This window comes from Protopterus annectens, chromosome 6.part0 (assembly GCF_019279795.1).
Source record: "Protopterus annectens isolate FY-2018-M chromosome 6.part0, PAN1.0, whole genome shotgun sequence".
Taxonomy (NCBI): Eukaryota; Metazoa; Chordata; order Ceratodontiformes; family Protopteridae; genus Protopterus; species Protopterus annectens.
The window spans coordinates 1820073606-1820096049 of record NC_056737.1 but is presented as its reverse complement, the minus strand read 5'-3'; the positions used below and the strand labels follow the sequence as shown (position 1 = coordinate 1820096049).

General features: G+C 42.0%; 1 protein-coding gene across 1 annotated transcript in view; it reads right to left on the bottom strand.

Annotated features, from left to right (window-relative positions):
* Positions 1-22444, bottom strand: part of HIBCH (3-hydroxyisobutyryl-CoA hydrolase) — a 1796007-nt gene that overhangs the window by 771904 nt on the left and 1001659 nt on the right. Inside the window, exon 6 of the mRNA XM_044073705.1 lies at positions 5313-5399. Within this exon, the coding sequence (XP_043929640.1) occupies positions 5313-5399 (87 nt within the window). The remainder of the gene's footprint in view (positions 1-5312; positions 5400-22444) is intronic.

Below are 22444 nucleotides of genomic sequence, written 5' to 3'. Positions count from 1 at the left end.
GACAGCTGTGAGCCAGAGGGTACAAAAATGTGGCACTCCGACGGCAATGGTACCAATTGTGAGCCTGCTGAGGCTAAGGCTCTCTCCATAATCTGGAAGGCAGGCCCACCTGAAGAGGGATGGGGGCCCAGAACCGAGAAAGACTACCTCTGAACCAGGGTCACACCCCGCTCCGAGCCGCCTCCCTCCAGAGTAGGACCTGAAAAAGGACATCAGGAACTGTAGATGCCATCATGGAAAAAACTCAGAGCAAATCCCGGAGCCGGGAGCCAAATCTCAGCCCCATGGGTGTGATGGCGCCGAAGACCACAGAATTGATTATGGTACCAAGGTGAGATCCACTGTCAGTATCGAAGTAGCTGGCACTGGAAACGTTGATGTAATAGGCTCCAAGACATGCAGAGAGGTTGAAGGAGGAAAACATGTGGGAGTCCTGGGACAGTAAACCTTGACTCTGGGAGGGAGGGAGGTCCGAGAGGGAGCAGGAAGACCTCTGGCTGCCAAGAGCTGATCCACCAATCAAACTACATCCAGTTCAGAGAGACTCCTGGGGGAATGAATGGACATTCCCAAAGGCGATTCCGGTCTTTCTACAAAGAAGCTTAACTGCTGACCCAAAAAGGGGTCTATTGATGCGGTTTATCTAGTCCTGGGGGTACTTAGCATCTCGACCTTTGGCACCATGGTCTGCTGAACAAAATGTTGTTTGGCAGGAGAAGATGGAACCAAAATATTTGAGGAGGCCACTGTCGATGCTGAAGAATTTGTCGGCACCGAAGATAAGGTTGGCACCATAGGTGTCTGGGTAGTTTCAATGACACATGGCACCGTGGGAGATTTAACCAGTTTCGGTGCTGAAGCAGGTGCAGTTTTTGGAACTTTCAGTTCCGATTCTGATGATTGAGTCGAAACCTGAGACTTTGAAGTCTTAGATTCATGTACCTTGGGGGAAGAAGGTACCGAATGATTCCGTGTTTTTGATTCTGTCTTCAGATATTTCGAAGTCTCCGCCTCAGAGTTTCACTAAACGGGCATTTTAGTAATCCCTTAAGAATCAGTTTGTTTTGCCTCTCTGCAAGAGTTCACATGGAAGTTGGATTTCAAGATGAGGGATATCCAAGCAATAAACGCATGAAAGATGCCCATCGAAATTGAGCATCTTCCTGCCACATTTCCTACATTGTTTGAACCCAGTGGTTCCTTTCTGTTTTTCTTCCATTTTTCTAGTCAGAAAACGGCATGCGAGCGCGCATGCACACACACACAAGCACACACAATCACTCGTCAAACAGGAAAGGTAAGAATAGAGAGGGTTTTTTTTTTTTTAATATACTAACAATGGTAAGTGAAGATTACCCAAAAAGGAGGGTAAGAGAAAGTAAGACATAGGGGAAAGGCAAAACGATACCAGTGATGGTATCAAAAAATTACCAACAGGTAGAGGGAAAGGAGTTGCCTATACCAGCAATGGTAAGGTAGAATACCCAGACGTAAAAAATGGGATAAAGGATAAATACATAATCACTCACAACCGATGAGAACCTTAGAAAATAAGAAAATGAAGAAACTAGCAGAAATAGGTAGAAAGATAGTTATATATAACCAAAAAACTTTTAGAACTTAGCTGAGAGCATGGCTGACACATCCAATTTTCTATGCAGCAAATGAGATCTGAGGTAAAGGGGAAGAGAAGCAGTATGGGTAGCCATAGCTTGAGAGTTTTTGGCTGAAGCGAGCTTGATATAATGGCCAAGTCAGTTCCGAGTACTGGAAACGAACCGAACAGTCAAGAATGAATGAAGACTGACATCATCAGATCAGCTGTTTCATCAAATGTCAAGTGATTGCATTTACTCAGGAAACCCCAGGAATCCTTATTTAGGTGTGTAAATTTCTTTAGTTTACACTTAAGATTTAAATCAAGAAATTTAGCTAAAGAAGAAGTAATAGATGACCTAGCGTCCACTACTGGGTGCACAGGTGGATCCTGCAAATTATGTAACTTAGGCACTCCAAATATAGTGGGCATCATGGGAAAGTTGTCATGTGACTAATCCTAGGGTTTTAAAATATTCTGTGGATTTTGTATTAACTATCTGATGAAGTTTTGGTTTTACAACATGAATGCACTTATTCTTTGTGAATAAAATTTATTTTGGACAATCAGAGGTGCGCTTTGTTTGACCTCTGAGTTCCTGCCTCTGTAGAAAGCTGATGCGAGTGTAAAAAAAAAAAGGGGGGGGGGTTATAGTGAAACAAAACTAAGTTAAGAAAAGAGTAACTGTAATTATACTTTTTATAAAACTGTTACAGCAGTAAATCTTAAAACATGCAAAATGTATAAAAAATATACAGAAAGAAAAAGTATAATGCACGTAGTTACTTCAAACTGCCTGCAGGAGTGGGAGATTGGCATTCTGGCTACCTCTGACTTAAGATCAAATAGACAATACATATTTCTACAAGCAAAACAAAATCAAATGTATGATTTCAAGGTGAATCTCTCATCTCTTATTTTATATGGTGTCAGCACTGTGAATTTGAAGCCTATGCCATCTCAAAAAAATTGGTAGTAGTGGTGCAGATGAAGAGACTGTAATCTGTCACATATAACTGACAGCAATATGTGGGATTATGTATTCATTTTTAAAGGTGTAAACGTCAACTTTTGGGGAAACTGCAAATAACAGAAATAAAATATACTATAGTACTACTACTGAAACAAATGTGTTCCTACTTTAATAAGTAGTTTTCCTGGAAATAAATAAGGCCATCATCTCTTTTTTTGTAGTACTTTTATTATTATGACCATTTCATACAGTACATCTCTCCTAATTTTCTGTCTGACCATATCTCTTTTGGCAGTCAGTAAAGGCAGTAGACTTAACTGCTGCACCAGGTTCACTCTACCAGGCATCTCCTTGTACAGAGACAGATGTATTCACAAACAGATAAGCCACTGCGGATGCTTCTGTGTCTGAATGTATAAGGATTCCAAAGCCTGTTTACTTGTGAAGTACCATTCCACAGATTGTTCTAATAAAATCTTTCCTTATTCCAACACTCAGAATAAAGTTGAAAGATGCAGTGTTTTCACTGATATTGCTGGCCATCACAATTTATTTTGTTTACACTTCTCAGTTCCTAATTTAGATGTGTGTGCTGTTGCCAGCATTTATTTCCTTAAATGATTAGGCACTATTTACAAGAGACAAAAATTCTGCAGTCAAAGTAACACAATTTCTTGAGCAATTTAACACCAGACAGAGACAAATATGTGGATATTAAAATGTCTATTGGTGATGTTTTATAGTGTACCCAACACTCTATCTCAAAATATGGCAACATCCATTGCATCTGGAAAAGGCTGCGTTACACATGTGTATATCTTTAAAATATTGGTGTTTTGAGCATGTATCACAGCTTTGCATTTTATTTCATGTTGTATAACTTCCTGTGCATTTCTGCACAGTATGAAAATAAAAGTGGATGGAACAGGTCACATGCCCCATCTTTCATCTTAAGTCCTTTCTTGTAGTTAACATAAGAATATGAAATACTGCAAAAAGTACCTCCCCTCCCAACCATTTCATACTACAGTTACTGAATTTATTTAAGCTGCTAGTAAAAAAGCTATTTTTGCTAAAATAGAAGATACAGCAGTTTGTAACAGCAATGAATAGTTTTGCTGAACTCCCTAAATGACAAGTTACATGAGGGCAGATTCTGGGTTTGGAGTCATTATGCTACAGTGGCCTAAATAGAAATGTTTAAGTAATGCTTTATTCAGGATACAAAGAAAACAAAAACATATGGCTGAGGCCATCCGCTAAAGACTTCCAAATATTCACCTTCCCTGATGAAGTGACTTGTATTTAAGTGAAGAATTGCTGTACCTTTCACAATTTTGCAGTCTTAAACCAGGGATCTCTCTTTTTGATACTCTGAAAACATTTTTTTTGCAACTCATTTTCTGTTCTCAGATACAGAATGACAGCATTTGAAGAATTAAACATTTTTAAAATTAAAGAATCCGTACACACAACAGAAGTTATTCCACAAAATGATGTGCACATTTCATGCATTTAAGAGAGATAAAAAGCACTGCTCAGTCTTAAATTCAGTTCTTCAGCAGATATTATGTATCTGCAGTTTAGACCACTGCTGGAAATTTAAAGAAGTGACATACTAAAGTATATGTGCTTTATTATTACTTAAAATGTTAATGACACCAAGCAAGCTCAAAATGGCGAGTGATCACATATAAGCTAGAAAGTAGAGAAAAATTGTAAACAGACTACAAAAAAACTAAATATTACCATACCATACTACAATTTACTACTGCCTAAAATGTTCTTCATCTGCCATTTTCTCACTCTAAGATGGTCCAGCAGAAGTGTCAGATTCTGGGCTGCGCAATTATGTGCACACATTACATTTGAGAAAGCATTCCATGCAATGACTTGTTGCTTTTTTACTTAACTTACGAGCACTATGTCACAAAACATCAATCATGCATTAATTTTCCTGTCTCTCTCTCTCTCTCTCTCATCCTTTTCAAGGTTTTGGGTAGCCACAGCATAACCTGGCAAGCAATGAGAATATAGCAGAAAACCACTTAGGTATGGGATATCAGTCTACTGCAAACACATACACAATGTAGTTACGTACTTGAGCAATTTAAATAATTATCACTTTGCTTATCAGCATGCCTTTGGATTATGGCAGAGACCTTGGTGAAAAGACAATGACAAATAAGCTCATATTTAAATGGTACTGTCCATTACTTCATAAATTACTCTCTCACAAACAACGCTGTATCTTTAGGCTCTTTTACACTTAGCAAGTACCATGTTTTACCAAGCTCACTAATATTTTATTTATTTAACATTTGTTTATTGGGAAAGTACGACTTGGAACGAAGCCAATTTTCAGCGGAGGCCTGGGGAGAAATGCTCCAGATGCATGTCTTTGTAACGTGGGAGGAAACCCACACGAACGCAGGGAGGACATGCAGACTCCACACAGAAGGCACCCCAGCAGAGAATCAAACCGAAGAACCTCCTGCTGTGATGTGACAACGCTACCATTGCACCATTGTGCTGTTCACATTCTTTCATTGCAGAGTAAAAGGAAAGTGTAAGGAAATGTCAGAGCTCTCACATTACACCACCTTGAATTCTGTTTCCTTGCCTTTAAATGCATTTCCTAATCATAAGTAAAAGCTAGCCTTCTCTATACAATAGTGCAAATTCCATGCATTAAGATTTGACATAAGAAATCAGATTTTTCACATTCCTGTAGTACATTACCTTCTCATGGTAACCGTCCAGCAAATCTGAAATTGTCTCTTTTGAAGGAGCTTTCAAAGATATCAAATCTTTCTCCAGAGCAGGCAACTGAAAAAAAAGTGCACATGTATTAACAAAGTTCAGCAAAATTAATAACTTGAGCAGTACGCAATCATTTAAAGTTGCATTTAACAACACATTCTTCTCTGCTCACTTAACATAATTTAAAATACATTCTGCATAAGTGTTCGGTTCTATGCTACAGCTTTAAAAGGTAAATTCACTTGTAACAAACAGGATGTACTGGAGATCCACAAATCCTTAGTTGCCTTCCTACTAACATGCACCACTTCCCCTACAGATGCCAACCATACCTGGGGACCCAAATGGTTTGGAGTGTGCAGACAGGCTTGTAAGGACCCTAGTGGCAGTTAGCATAGTTATAAACCAATGAAACTCTGAACCTACGTATATCCCATCAGACAAATAAAAGCTCTTTGGAGAGTGGCACACGTGAATCTCATTCAATTCTACCATGAGGGAAGCAAACATCATTATCTTCCACTAGAGATGTCCATATCTGTTCTCAGATGCATCTAGTTAAAATTCTGGCATACTACAAACATTTCACAAAATCATAGCCTAACCTGAAAACTGAAACAGAGCTGCTTAAAAGACATCACCCCCCACCTCCCCAAGTCCGCAAACAAAGTTGACAATTTAATAAGCAACCAGTTTAACACCATACTAGAGTATATGAAAGGCATACCTCTTAGGTTCTTACACTTCCTACCAGGAGAAGATACTCTGATGTTTAGGTCACGTAATCCTGGCATAATGGCTTGCTTGGGCAAACAATGCTACTGCATCAAAAAAAAAAAAAAAAAAAAAAAAAAACAGAAGACAAGTAGAGAGCTTATATTGTCTCTTCTCCTTAATCATGTTCAACAAGGACAGCAAATCAACAAAAAAATTCTCCAAAAACACTCGAGTAAATAGCTGCAAGTTGGTTTGTTCAGTCTTTGAGAGTCCAGTCCATGGATGCGACTCTGACACTGGTGTCAAGCACTAGTGAATATACTTCTTGACTGACAACTCAAGAGTCATTAAAAGAGCTGTTATACTTTTCTGCAGTTTTGACATGCAAAGGTCTCTGTTCCAGATATTCTTGTACCAAGTGCTGAGAATAACTTGCACTAGCAATTTTCTGTGAGGAAAGCTACTTCCCAACACATAGGTTCATGGCAGATTACTAGGCTAACAGCTCAAGAGCCCTTACAAGCCTAACCAGTTTTACCCAGATTTTACTTAAATTTTCTATCCCTTGGGGAAAGGTAACAAGGGTCAGCAAGCAGGGCCTTGCTTATTTTTACAGCCTCCGTCCACAAGGGACATGGATGTCATCCCAGGAATGAATTTACAGTTTCCTATCCATTAGTCCAGATTGCGCTTGAAGATGGTCAGGGAACAGTTCTACTTCATGCGAATAGGAAGCCTATTCCAGAGGAAGGGCAATCTCTGTGACACATATCTGTCTCTCCGGCATGACCTATTTAAGTCAGAGATAAGATTTAGATCACTGGAACAAGTAACCCTCGTGCAGTTAGTTTCTGAGAATATACAACATTTCCATCAGGGCTGGGGCAGAAACTGCTTTGCAGGTTAGGCACAGAATATAGTGACTGATTAAAACCCCTGTGACATATGACATGTTGGTTAAACCCTGTATTTTTCTGGTGAGAAACCTCTGAGGATGCTCCAACTGTTGCAGGTGCCTGGCAAGGTACATGGCAAAGGGTGCACTGTACTTGATTACTGTTCTGATGAGGGCTGATTACAGTGGTGCTATGACATCCTTAGATCTGGATGCCATGTCTTTACTTATAAGCTGAGCATCACAGAAGGATTTCCTCACCACTATGGACACATGGTCAAAGTTCAGATTACTATCTATCTGAATACCTACATCTCTCACTACTGGCTCCACTCTTAGGGGGTGCTATCAGTGTTGCAATTTGTAGGGGGTATTTTATTTCCCAAAGGGTGCTATTGGGCACTTCTTTGCATTTAGTTTGAGGCCACAGTTCTGACACCAATCATTAGTCTGTGAAAGACCTTTCTATAGAATATCAACATCGTTTGGGGAGTCAATGATTGCCACCCCCGACTTGCAGTCATCAGCAAACTTGGACAGCCAAAGGCCATCTACATCTGCTTTAACATCTAAAAATATATTTCAAACAGGAGGGAGCCCATCACTGAGCCCTGTGGTACTCCACTGGTGACTGGCCTCTTGCTAGATGTGGATTCCCCCACTCCAAAAACATGTGTCTTATCTACGAGCCATTTGGCTAGCAATCTGATGATGTAGAGGTTTATGTTCTATTTTGAGAGTTTATTTATAATACCTGAGTGGGGTATTGTGTCAAATGCCTTGGCCAGGTCAAGACAGGCGGTATACAACATCTTACCCTAATCCATGGCCTTGGTGACCTTCTAAAAGAAGTCCACCAGAATAAACAGGCAGGGCCTATCTTGACAAAGCTGAACTGGGTTGGCTCTAGAGTCTGGAGATTTCCTATGTCATTGTTAATCAGGTCCCTGATAATCCTTTCCATAGCCATTCATATGAAGCTAGTCAGACCTATGGGATGGTAGTTTTCTGGGTCAGTTGATGATGCCACCTGGGACAAAGCTTGTCTACAGATTGTGGTTAAACAGAGATCTAGGCAGGTCTGTTAGGCCACATTTTAAGCGATTTTATAGGAACCCAGGAATTCCATCTGGACTCAACGATGCCATGTTTCTAGCTTTAGAGAGCACAGTGACAACCTGTTCTTTTGTGATAACATGTACAGGAATTGAAGTAGGCATTTTACAGGGAATGACTGCAGGTGATGAAGGAGGTGAAATTTGAGCTGAATTTATTGGCCAGCAGGTGTATTTCATCTGGCTGAGTCAGTAGTGCCATCTACAGCCAACTTAGCACACTGTTGAGTGTTTCCCTTAAGATTTTGGACACAACTAAAAAATGCTTTGTGGTTATCCTTTGCTTGGAAGGCTATTTTAGTCTCATACTTACCTTCTGAAGACTTGAATAGTTCCCTGATTTGCCGGTTGAGACTAATAAGGATTTTTTTTTCTCTATTGTGCACTCTCCCACTTACTTCTAGACAGGTATTTCTTCCCTCTGTTGTATAGTCTATTTATGCAAGGGGTCCACCAGCTGTTGTTCTGGCTAAACCTGGGTTTAGTTTGGTCAGGTACTGCCATGTCTATGCAGTTGTTCAAGTGGATAAAGAGAGTATTCATGTATACCGCTGCACAGGTCTCCATGTTTTTGGGGTAAGGGGGAGTTTTAAAATTACTTATGCTATCACTTAATAGAAGGTCATTTGCCTTGGAAAAATTCTTTAGGGTTTTAGGGATTGATGGGGGTTCTACTACTACATTTATTTCAAAGGAGACTGATTTATGATCTGATCTTACCAATGAGGACATTATGCTGGGGTGTGCAATGCTCCCTCATGTTTGTGAGTACTATGTCAAGGATATTTCAGCCCCATGGGGACTGCAGACTAATTGTTGCAGAGCATTTGCATTGACAAAGTTCAGAAATCTCTGAGCCAGCATATTAGCAGTTGTATGTTTCCCAGTTTATGTAAAGGTAGTTAAAATCAAACGAGTACTGTGTTAGGCTGAATGGTAAGTGATTCTAGTAACTTTAGGTATGTGGCTTTCATGGTTCATGGTTGGGGACCTGTAGCTAGTAATGATATGGTGGGGGGGGGTTGTCTGTCGTCAGCTGGACATGGAGTAGCTCAATCAAGTCATCCTACTTGACCAATCTATAAGTTTTTTATGTAAATAGAAATACCTCCTCCATCTGTTTTTACTTCCTTTTCAGGGGTGGTCTGAATGTGTGATAGGCATTGTAGCCGTGCACTGCTGAGTTGCTTGCTGCAGCCTTGAAACACTTCTCTGCAATTGCACAGATGTCAGTATTCTCCAGGGCAAAGACAGCTTCCAGAGAGTGAAGTTTCTTGTTAAGACTCCTAGTATTGAGCAGCAGTACCGTCAACTTGACATTAGAAGAATTTGTTACACTGGTAGGTCTGTTCGTTTGGCAGTGCCTAAAAAAAGACACTATGCGGGGTGGCTAATGCCTTGGCAATTATTGAAAAGTCTAGTAATGACAGGTGCAGACCATCTCTGGCAAAGCAGCATGGTCTGTCGATCATGTTGCCCCCAGGCTGACAAATACTGGATCCCCTTGGAATGACACCAATAGTTAAGCCAAATATTGAAGTCAGTCATTTTCTGTCTGTATTGTGGTATCATTCTTGGTGAGGGTGGAATGCTGCGCAATATGAGGTTCATACCAGTCTGCGACATACATTCAGAGAGGTCCATCAAGTCTCTCCTCATATAGCTCAGAGAGGTACATCTCAAGTCATTCATACTCACATGGACTACAAATGAATCATACTGGTACTTGTGTTTAAGTGACCTGAGTGCCTGCATGATCTAGAGAATCCTGTCCCCTGACAGGCAACTGACCGTAACCCTCTTTTTATCCAGCCTGGTGAGGGGGATGTCTGTGTGTGTCTCATGATGGAGTCTCCTATGACCAAGATGTTTGCATGTACATGTTTCACTTTAGGGCCTTGCTTGTGGACACACTTTGATGTGTACTTTTTGGTGCTGATTTGGTTTTCTTTGCATGTGGTTTGCTACCATTCAAAAGTAAATTTTGAGACCAAAATCTGAGTGCTGAAGTGCTCTATGCAAGGTATAAACTGTAGCAAGCACTTTGCTACAGTTTAAAACAGATTTTTTTTTTTTAACTAAAATCTGTGCACTGTAGTACTCTGTACAGGCAGGGTACAAACTGCAGCAAATGTCTGTTAAAGTTTAAAAGAAGAAATGTTTTTCTTTTCTGTTTTTTTTTTTACTAAAGTGTGCAAAAGGGTGTCAGGAAGAAGGATCAGGATCTGACTTCTGGGGCGAGGGGGGGAGTTTATCATGCATCTGACCACCTGGTTGGTGTCCCTCTCTAGATGGAACAGACTTTTTTCACTCTTCACTTGAAGAGCTGAGGTGATGGGGCACTAGTTTGTTTGACAGGCACAAGGTCGTGAATGGGCCTGCTATTCTTCTGGTCCCTTTTTCTGAACTGATCTCTGTTTCTTGTTATCTCCCTCTGGCCATCCCTTTTTTACACACTGTCTGCCAGAAAAGGCTGGTTTTATTTTATTTTTTGTGAAAGAGGGAGGCCTATAAGATTTGTGAAGGGGTACATGTAAACTCTTGTAAACTCTGAATCAGTTTTCCCCTTTCATCATATTGTTTGAGAACTTGGGTAGCAAAAGAGCCAAACAATGCCTCTTTATGTAAAACAGAGTATAATCCTTCAGACTTCACCTCATCAGCAGCCTTTCAGCTATGTACCCGAGCATATTTTCTCAACACTGTAGCAATGGCCCTAGTTGCAGTATCTGCACAAGCAAACACACTTTTCAAATCATGTTTAAATAAATGGGACAGGTTACAAACAATTTGGTCCAAAGAAGAGCTTTCTACTGTAGGAAGAATACTAGCTAATTGACTCATACTGTCCATATGACAAATTATGAGCTTCTTCATAAATGCATTGTAATTCAAAATTCTGAATGCTAAAGTGGAAGAAAAAAACATTGTATTACCTATGCCGTCCAAAATTTTGCCTTCTTTGTCACCAGGAGAAGGGTTCGCGTTAAAGACTAACCTGTTGCCAGCGACCCAGTTGAAGCTGGAAAAGTGAGTGGTCTGAGGAACAACTATTGGCCACTACTGGTTCACCCACTGTCAGCTAAGGCATAGACTAAGTTTGCAACAATGGCAAGGACTCCTTCGTAATTTTTTTTTTTTTCTAGGTATTGCAGGAGAATGTTCAGCAGAACCAAAATAAGTATATTAAAGTTATGCATTCACCATAACTATGCATCTGTGTTGCCCATCTTGTACCTGACCCAGATGCTTTTCTCAAGACTCTTGAGCTTCTCCCTTAACCCATAATGCCCGCGAAAATTGCATTACTTCAGATCGAGTTTGCTTTTACTGTATAACCATCAGAACCCATGAACTACTACATAGACAGCAGTCTACTTACCACCGAATGTGTAATAAGAGACCTTGGGACCCAGGTGGACAGTAGTCTGTCCTTTGATAGTCCCATCACCACAGTAGTCAGGAAGTCCTTCTACGTGGCACACCTCATCATAAAAGGGTTCTCATCCAGGAAAAAAGAGGTCATTGTTCCCCTCTACTCAACACTCATTAGACCCATTTTAGAGTACAATGCCCCTTTTGGAATGTACCTCACAAGACATCTGCAGCAGCTGGAAAGGCCACAGAAGTACCTCACAAAGAGGATTAATGGCCTCAAACACATGCCCTACACTGACCGCCTCAAAAAACTCCAGCTTTACTCCCTAGCATATCGCCTACTCCGAGGTGATCTCTGCCTAACATATAAGGCTATGTCAAACCCAGAGCTATTGGACATGCTACACCTAAAGAAATCCCAATCCCTCCGAGCTACACTGTCTAGGGGCCTAAACCTTGTCACCACAATAAACAGGACATGCTGGAGGGATAGATTCCTGTCCCAGAGACACTGGAACAGGCTACCCATCTATATCAAGCAAAGTTCTTCATTAGCACTCTTCAAGAAAAATCTTCATGAGTGGATGGGAAATAGGAAATACACCCCAGGGATCATTTCTGTGTCCCTGCTCAATAGTGGCACAGGAAAATAACTTTCTTGGGTGGCGTAAGCCAGGGAACCTTGTTGGCTAGGCTTACGTAGGCCATCTGGCTGATAACCTAGTATCTACCTATGAACATAAAGTATAACAACAACAATAAAGAGAAGCAGTAGAGCAAAAGGATAGGGGCTCAAACAGGAAAAGCGGTTCCTAACAAATATTTTCATCAGGTCACTCCCAAAGACATAGAGAGGGGGAAAGGAGGAAGGGAAGCTGATGAAGAATGAAAATGGACAGATGCATAGTTATGGTGAGTACATAACTTTAATATGTGATGCTGTCATTTTCATTCATTCCTATATGAATGGGACAGAGTCCACAGCTATGTTAACCTTGGGTGGCCCTTGTAGAAGAATGTTCCAAAGAACTGCAGGATCAAATGCATCCCTATTTCTGGAGATGTGTCAACTTGTAATGAGCAATAAATATATGAGCATTAGACCAGGTGGCAGCTGTGCAAATATCATCAATGAAGGCTCTGGCCCAAAAAGCAGCTGATGTAGAGAATGACCTAGTTCAGTGTGCTTTTGGATGCCTGGGCAAGGTTAAACCTCTCAAAGAATAAACATAAAAGATACAATCTGTCAGCCATTTGGCTAAGATAGTTTTGGATACTGGTTTTCCCAATTTGTTACTGGAAAAGAAAACAAACAATTGGTCAGTTTTCCTAAATTCTTTCCTCTTATGAATAAAAAAAATGAAGTTACCATTGTACATTTAAAAGGTGAAGCATGTATTCTCTTTTGTTGCCAACCAGTGTGGCAGTATCGGACTGATTTTCACCCAATCATCAAAGGATGAGCAATTATGGAGGCTGAATATTGTTCCGTTATAGACAAGTGGCTGGTGCCTTTTAACTCACAAGGGTACCTTACTTAACTGATTACTTTATTAAAGCAAAACTGTAATTCTATGCAAAACAATCTGGACCCGTTCTTGAAATCTTCAGCCCCTACAGACAACACTAAGTTTGTCTGTACAACATCCGGTCCTACGTCTCAGCATGCAAACTTACTTAATGGGCTGGAAAATGACAGAGGAGTTGACTATGTTTCCAACAGTGTTGGCAATGTTTCAAACTTTCTCCACTCTAGGAAATCTTATTTTTTCGACAACACTGACTTTCAAGAATGGCTCAGTAAGGATGTATGGTTTGCTGGCCAGGAGACTACACCAACATACAAGAAGTTCCAGGACATGCTTAATACCTTTGAACGAAAGTTGCACAAGGTGTAAAGTCACCAAATTGACAATTTATATTTAGTAGAATGTATTAAAATAAAAGCGTCCCAAAACGGCTTCAGGTGTATACTTACCCTCAAGGACTTGTTATGGACTCTGTAGAATTCTTTGAGCTCATAGAACTACTTGACTAACACAGAACAGAACTCATGAACTTTACTATTATACTTAATTCAAATATTACTAGATTATTACAAGAATTAAACAGTCTAAATGCAGCTGTCAACAATAATTTGCTGTTTGAACATAATGTGAATAAATATAACAATATTTTTTCAAGGTTGAGCAACAACATAAAACTAACCTTCAAAGGAAACAAAAGAAAAGTACAGTTGTGTACACTTACCATAAATGTAGACGTTCAAGTGTATTCACTGTTTCCGTCATTACACTTGGGTTATCCTGCTGGCAGGCTACCCTCAGTCAGCCTGAGCTCCAAAGTCTAGGTCTGGCATTGGCTGCTGTCACCTCTTCCCTGACGTCAGTGCGCCAGGGGTATAAAAGATGCAGCTGATGCCATTTTCTTCAGTTTTTCTTGCCCCAGATGTCAGGTGCCCCCAAAAGGGTAGGCTAAAAATATGCCAATAAAACAAGCATGCACCAAAATATATATTATACCTTCATCTACAAGCAAATACACCACATAGGTTGTATAGATTAGAGAAGTGCAGATAAGTTCCAGCAAAGATAAGGGGGATGGTGGGTGGGTAACCTGGACTGCAACAGTGAATACACTCGAGCATCTACAGTTATGGTAAGTGTACACAACTGTACTATGTTCTTCGTGTTTCACTGTTGCAGTCATTAAACTTGGGTTAAAACCCAAAGCTATGGTTGGGATGCTGGAGCTAAATAGCATTAGGAGCGGCTATGAGGCCCTGCAAAACTGCAGTGGCAAAGCCTGCCCTGGATTTAGAGTAGGGTGGTAAATGATAGTACTTTGTAAAGGTGTGCACTGAACTCCAGGTAGCAGCCTCTAAAATGTCTTTGGTTGGTACTCACCTGAGGAAGGTTGCTGAAGTGGCTGCTGCTCTGGTTGAATGTGGCCTAATGCCCTTAGGCACTGGCTTGCCATGTTGTGAATAGCAGAAACGAATGCAGTGGCCTATCCACTTTGAAATAGTCTGCTTAGAGATAGCCTTTCCTTGTGATCCTGCAGCATATGCCACTAGTAGTTGCTAAGTCTTTCTGAAAGCTTTGGTTCTGTTCAAGTAGAAGCGTAGCTGTCTGTGTATGTCCAAAGAATGCAGAATTCTCCCCCCTTATTCTGTGGGTTTGGATAAAAAGTAGGCAGATGAATAGTTTAGTTAAGGGTCACACTGGACACTACCTTAGGCATAAATGTCGGGTTTGTCCTCAGAGAAACCCTGTCTGGATAAAAAATGATAAAAGGCTCCACAGCAATGAGTGCCTGCAGCTCTGAGACTCGTCTTGCAGAGGTTATTGATAGGAGCAGAGCTATTTTCCAAGATAAAAATTTTATATCAGCTGTAGCGGCTGGTTCAAAAGGAGACAGGGTGAGTTTTTCCAGAACATAATTGAGGTCCCATGCAGGTATTGGTGATCTCCTTGGAGGCCTTAAGTTTTTGGCTCCTCTGAGGTACTGCCTTAGCAAAGGATGAGAAAAGATTGGCGACTCTGTATTGTAATGAACCGAAATGGCAGAGACATGAATTTTAATTGATAAAAAGGATAGGCCTTTGTCCAGCATCTCAGTTAAGTATTGCAAAATCTGAGGAATATTTGGTACGGCTGTGTCAAATCTCTTCCATTTTCCGGCATAAGATTTTTTGGTACTAAGCCTTCTGGCCTCCAAAATGACATCCATCACAGCTTTAGGGAGAAGTGCATTTTGCATGACTACATTATCCGCCATGCTGCCAGATTTAAGGTCTTGAGTTGACTGTGTAGGATCTGATTGTTTTGTTGGGACAGTAGATGAGGTATTTGAGGCAAGGTCCAAGTCGGGCATTGAGACAAGTTCCTTAGGATTGGATACCAGCACTGCAGTCTGGGGCAATCAGTATCATCTTTGGCTTCTCTTGTCTGACCTTTAGGAGTACCTTGGGGAGGAGAGGCAGTGGAGGAAAGGCATATACTGCTAGGTTTTTCCAGTTGAAAGATAGGGCGTCCACTTTCCATGCTTGTCTGTGATAAGTCCTTGTGCAGAATCTTTTTAGTTGGTAGTTGTGAGGGGAGGCAAATAGGTCTATATCCAGGCATCCCCATTTCCTTGTTATCATGCTGAAGACTTGTGGATCCAATTTCCACTCATGGGGATCCATGAGGTTTCTGCTTAGTTCATCTGCCAGAGTATTTATCTTTCCTGGCAGGAATTGTGCCTGCAGATGTACTTGGTAAGTCAATGCTGTATCCCACAAAGTCATGGCTAGTCTGCAAAGGGGGTAAGAATGAGTGCCTCACTGCCTGTTTATATACCACATGACCGTGGTGTTGTCTGTCTTTATCAGTAGTTGTCCCGGATGAAGTAGGTCCTTGAAGGCTGTCAGGGCATTCTGAACAGCTAGCATCTCTTTTTGATTGATAAGCAGATGCATTTGGTTTGTGGACCATGTGCCTTGAATACATCTTCCTGCCATGTGGGCCCCCCAGGCATAATCTGATGCATCCGTTGTTAATGTCTGCCTGGCTGGGGGTAAAGCGAATGGCTGTCCCTTGTTCTGGTGACAAGCCTTCGCCCACCATCGAAATTCCTGCTGCAGGCAGGGAATGAGGGTAATTATTGTTTCCAGGCTGTGGCAATGTTGAGCCCAAACACTTTAGATAAGCCATCTGGGCAGTTGTATTTAAGCTTGCACCCAGGAATATTATCTCTTGAGAGGGTACTAGTTTTGATTTCTTTTCGTTGACTGTGTACCCTAGGCCTGTTAGAAATCTCTTTACAAACGCCAGATGCTGTAGTAGAATGTCCTTGTTCTCTGCTTGAATGAGGCAGTCATTCAAGTAAGATATATTTGTATTCCTCTTTGTTTGCAGAATGCAATTACTGGTGCCAGACACTTGGTGAAGACCCTGGGTGCAGTAGATAAGCCAAAGGGCAGTGCAGAGAATTGGTAATGCATTGAACCAACTTTGAATCTGAGGTATCTTCTGCATGTTTGTCTGATTGGGACATGCAGGTATGCCTCTTTTAGGTCTAAAGTCACAAGCCAAGCCTTCTTGCCCAGCATAGTAGAGTCAACATTTTGAATTTTAGTATATCCAGGTATGTGTTTAGAATAGTTAGGTCCAGTATTGGTCTCCAGATCTTGCCCTTTCTTGGTACCAAGAACAGTCGAATAAAATCCTTGTCCCTGCTCTTGCTCCGGTACTTGTTGAATGGCCCTCATGTCCATGAGGGATAAGACTTGTTTTTGTGCCTCTGCCCATTGATGTTTTGGCTGGTCTGGCCAGCTGTTTGTCCTTGGCAGGGTATGGAAGTGAAACTTGTAGCCTTGTGACACTACGTCTAGGACCCATTTGTCCTGGGTTATTATGTGCCAATTTTGAGAAAAAATGCTAGTTTTCCCCCTAAAGGTGCTGCCAGAAGATAAGCGCTTGGTGCAGGCAGGGGGGGAAGTCATTGGGAATGTTTCCTGTATGTCTGTGATTTATCTTCTCCACTTTTGGAGGTAGAAGCACCCCACTGTTTAGACCTGTACAAACGTTGGGGCTGGGATCTGCCTCTTGGGTGTCTTTATCTGCCCCTTTGTGGTCTGTCTGATACTGGAAAGGACCAATTCTTTGTAGGCCAGTGTCTGCTAAATCTTGGAGGTTGTACCTGTAAAGAATCCTTAACCTTTTGCATAGATTTAGCTTTGTCCTCCATTTTCTTTAACACTTCTTCTGCTTTAACACCAAACAAGGTATCATGCTGTAATGGAGCATCTAATAATTTTGCTTTGACATGGTCAGGCAGATTTTGTTCCTTTAACCAAGCATGTATCCTGATGACAGAACCCGTAACAGCGGCCCTGCAGGAGGCCGCCAAAGAATCAAAACCACATTGCAAAGTATGCTTTCCAACTTGCTCAGCTGCATGCAATAAATCCTGCATTTCTTTGTTTTCTGCACATTCAGAATTTATCAACATTTTCTGTTTAAGCAGTGACATAATATATTGCTGATATTTGAGCATATGAAACTGACAATTTAAAGCCCTTATAGCCAAGGTAGCAGAAGTGTAAATCTTCTTCCCCCATCTGTCCAATGCCCTAGAATCCCTGTCAGAGGGGGTAGGGTTTTTTGCAGTGGATACCTTGACCTCTTTGGGACCCTGAGAGAGAGAGAGTTTCTGGGTCAGCAGCAGGGTTTTTGAACAGGAATTTATGAGAGTTAGGAACCTTGTAGTACCTGTGTGACTTAACAGGAGCTGGAGATAAGGAGTCAGGGGTCAGACTGGACTCTGAAAATACATCTACAATGTCTAACACAGGTGGAATAGCTAGGGGCCTGTGTTGTGGGAGTAAAAGGAAGTCTCTGAGCCTTTTCTTAGATTCTGAATAATCTTGGCTCTCCCACTGGAAATGCTCCCTCATGGTATGCAAGGTTTCCCCAAAAGAGTAATCCTCAGGAGGAGAGGCTGAAGGGATAGATTATTCAGCATCAGACTCCTCATAGGAAGGAAGAGAGAATTCCTGATCAGAAGAGGAATCAGATGAAATGGAAACCTGATCTGAAGATTCATATTCTGTCTCTTGCCTAGACCTTTTATCAGGAGGGGGATGGGAACCCCTGATCAAAGTAATTAAGTCTTCGACCATTTTGAGCATCTGTTTTTTGGGCATGGAGGCCTGCCCATGAGGCTGTTGTACTAGTTTCTTTGTCTTTAAAGGTGCTTTAGTCTTTGCCTTTGTAGCTGGAGTCGTTTTAATGTATAATTGAGTAGGTCTGAAAACACCCTCAGAAGCCGATGCCTGCTCAGCGGTTCTGGACCCATCTGAGGGAATAGTCTCCGAATGTCCAATACCTTGAGCTTCCAGCGGCCTAGTTGACTCCCCATGGGAGTCTGTAGCGGCCTGCGGGTCCAAAGTAGCTGAGAACCGGCGACTGGCTTAGAGGAAGCCTCGTCATCGGTTTTGGACCTCGGATGCCTGTCCTTTTCTTTCTCTTTGCGTTTCTTGTGAATTCCGGTAGTCGGATGGCTATCCGACGGCATCGCGTAATTAAATCTTCTGCCAAAATAGTGAAAAGCAAAATCGTACCGATGCTTAATAGTGCGTTGGTTAAATCGAGCACAAAACCAACAACTAGCAACGCCGTGGTCAGGGCCTAGGCAAGGAATACAGTAAGAATGAAAGTCCTTATGAGGTATTTGCTTCCCACAAGAAATACAATTATTAACTTTTTCTGAAATCAGTCTGGAGCAAGAAAAATGGTTTCCCCAACGGGTTACTTAGCTTTTAATGAAGACTTCGGATCTGAAATTCAAACACGAAAATCTCAGGAGTCGGCCGACCAGCACTTGCGAACTGCTTCTGCTTCGGGCACCGCGTGGCAAGAAAGACTGAAGAAAATGGCGTTGGCTGCATCTTTTATACCCCTGGCGCACTGACGTCAGGGAAGAGGCGACAGCAGCCGACGCCAGACCTAGACTTTGGAGCTCGAGCCAATTGAGGGTAGCCTGCCAGCAGGATAACCCAAGTGTAATGACTGCAACAGTGAAACACGAAGAACATCTAGTTAGAGATAAGACTGAATATGCCAACCACAAAGCTTATCCTATTCCCAAGTTTTTAAGATCTAATTTGCACAACCCCATAGAAGATAACGTAGGTAATAAGGACCAATTTTATCCTATAAAAGATACTTCAAGCCATTCTCCACGTTCTAATAACACTAGATAAGAGGATCCTACACCTGAACGACATATTTTTGATGACACTTCCAATTTTCTCCTTCTGAGAAGATCCAAGAGGATAAAGAACCAACAGAGGGAGGATGATTTTTTTAGTTCAAGTAGCACCCCTGCCCCGTTGAGAGAACCAAGGGTGGGGGAGAGGTTGGAAGACATACAACCAGAACAGATACAGTTTTCTTATTCTAGTATTAACTAACAAGGACCAGTTCAAGATGATGGGATTGTGGTTTCTTACAATGGTACTGTTTCTACCTACCAAGATTTTAATATTTTTAACTACACATTTACTGTTGCTACCAAAATTCATTTTACACTTTTTAAAAAAAGGTTTTAAGTTTGTGTAGTCCCCGAAATATGGCATTATAGATGCACTCATTGAACTGAAACTATTTACTAGAAAGCTTAATTTTCAACTAGTAGTTGCTAATAAAATTAGGACAAATAACATTCTTTCCATATATACATTTAACAGAAAAAGTACTCACAATCCCCCTTTAAACACAACAGTGGCTATATTTGAAAGGTATTGCGAAAAGGACTTATATGGTCTGCTAAAAGAATAGTTGTGTAAAATCTTACCATAACCATAGATGTCCTTCTCTTCCATGTTGCAGTATTCTTACTGTGGGATCCTCCGCCTCAGGCGACCCAAACGTCGGCTCCTATACAAAAGCTTTTAGCCTGGTTGGTGCATAAGACGTTACACGCAGGGCCATAAACCAGGGACCTTAAATGTGACATCTGCATGCACGGACCTCAGAACTAACTGTTCAGACAGTAGCCTAGGAGATGCCAAAATATGTCCATCAGACTGGTGGAATAACAGACTGTCCAAAAATAACCCTAGTGCTGGTAGGGGCTCTGTGAGGGCCCCTAGACCGGTAGATATGAAAACCGGAGGTCAGGAGGGAGGGAAGGAATACTGCAACATGGATGAGAAGAACATCTATGGTTTTGGTAAGATTTTATACAACTATTCTCTATCCTTCTATTCTCATATTGCAGTATTCGTACTGTGGGAGAGTACCACAGCTCAAGAAGGAGGAAGGGTGGAGGTAGAGGTAGCGGATTCCAAAAATCCTTGCAGGATTGCCCTTGCTAAACCTGCTCTGGCTCTGGAGATATGGTCCAGTTTGTAATGTCTGGTAAAGTACAGTGGACCAGGTGGCTGCTTCAAGGATGGTAGCTGTGTCTAGGCCTTTAAAGAAGGCTTTGGAGGAAGCTACTGCTCTAGTAAAATAAGCCCTGGTCTGATTCAGGTATTTTCCATGGTATGAATAGCAGAAACAGATGGTTTTCCTGATCCAGTAGGAAACAGTCTGTTTGGAGACTGCCTTGCCCGGGGCTCTGGGGGTGGAAGGAAACAAAGAGTTGATTAGATTTTCTGATGTACTTGGTTTTGTCCAGATAAATATCTTAATTGTCTGTGAAAATCCAGGGACTGTAGCATTCTCTCACTGTCATTCTGGGGAGAGGAAAAAAAAGGTTGGTAGGTGAAGTGACAGCTCATAGACCAATCTGGGCATGAAGGAGGGACTGGTGTGCAGGGTCACCCTGCTTTTATGGAAGATAGTGTAGGGAGGGCATGCCATGAGTGCCTGTAACTATGATACCCTTCTTGCTGAAGTGAGTGCTACCAGCAAAACTGTTTTCCATGTGCACATCTTCAGGGATGCAGAAGTGGCTGGTTCAAATGGAGTGAGCATAAGCTTTTCCAAGAGATAATTTAGGTCCCAGGGTGGTGGGGTAGGCTTTCTGGGTGGTCTTATGTGTAAGACCCCTTTTAAGAATAATTTAACATCCAACCTGGAGAGTAAAGGTGGTTCCAGGGGTAGGCAGGCTGAGACAGCAGAGAAGTGCACTTTCACTGAAGTGTAAGACAGATCTGCTTTAATCATCTCGCAGACATAAGCTAAGACTAAAGGGACACCCGCTAGAAGGGGGTCCTTATGTCTTTGGAGACACCATTTGGAGAATCTGTCCGATTTAGAAATGTAGGATCTTCTTGTGTTAGGTTTCCTGGCCTCCTGCAGGGTAGAAAGCACGTCCTCTGTGTAGTGGTGTCTGAAGGGTACTAGAAGTTTATCACCCAGAGAGTTAGGCTCAGCATCTGTAGGCATGGATGGATGAGAGTTCCCTTCTGCTGTTTGAGTAGGTCCACCTTGTGAGGTAACATGCGGTGATTGCCCTTGGCAAGGGATTGTAGAAGGGGGAACCAATGCTGCCTTGGCCAGTAGGGAGTCACCAGCAATATTTTTGGCATGTCTCTCCTGATCTTCAGGAGGGCTTTCTGAATAAGAGGGAAGGGTGGAAAGGAATAGAGAAACCATATTTTCCATGAGATGGTGAAGGCGTCCACTCTCCAAGCTAGGGGAGAGTGGTGTTTGGTACAAAATGTTGTCAGCTGTCTGTTCTGGGGGAGGCAAACAGATCTCTGTGTGGTGTACCCCATTGGTGGACAATGTCTAAGAAAACTGCCCTGTGTAACATCCACTCGTGATGTAGAGAGAATGTGATTAGAGCATCTGCTTGACGGTTGTCCTGGGAAGGGATGTATGTTGCCTGTAGGGATAAGTTGTTCTGTGAGGCTAATTCCCAAATTTGCATTGCCAGCCTGCATAGAAGGTAGGACCTGGTCACCCCTTGTTTGCTGATGTACCACATGACAGTGGTATTGTCTGAAGATTAGCAGAGGGCTGGCTGAAGTATAGGGAGAAAAGCCATCAGGGCCAAATGAACTGCTATCATTTCCCTGACATTGATATGCTTCCTCAAGAGGTATGTCTGCCAAGGTGCTTGTACCTTGAGTCCCTTCATGGTAGCCCCCAGCCCAGATCTGATGCATCTGTGTGCATATGTTGAGCTGGTGTGGGGGGTAGAAGGGGTAGTCTTGGATTCCTTTGAACCTGTTGTATCCAGCACCATAGTTCTGTTTGTACACAAGGTAGGAAGGGTATTAGGAAGTCTAGAGGATAGCTGTGCTGGGACCATCATCATCTTCTTTCGGCTGTTCCCATTAGGGGTCGCCACAGCAGATCACCGGTTTCCATTTCTTCCTGTCCTCTGCATCTTGCTCTGTCACACCAACCACCTGCATGTCCTCTCTCACCACATCCATAAACCTCATCTTAGGCCTTCCTCCTTTGCTGTTACCTGGTAGCTTCATCCTTAGCATCTTTTTCCCAATATACTCAGCATCCCTCCTCAGCACATGTCCAAACCAACGTAATCGTGCCTCTCTG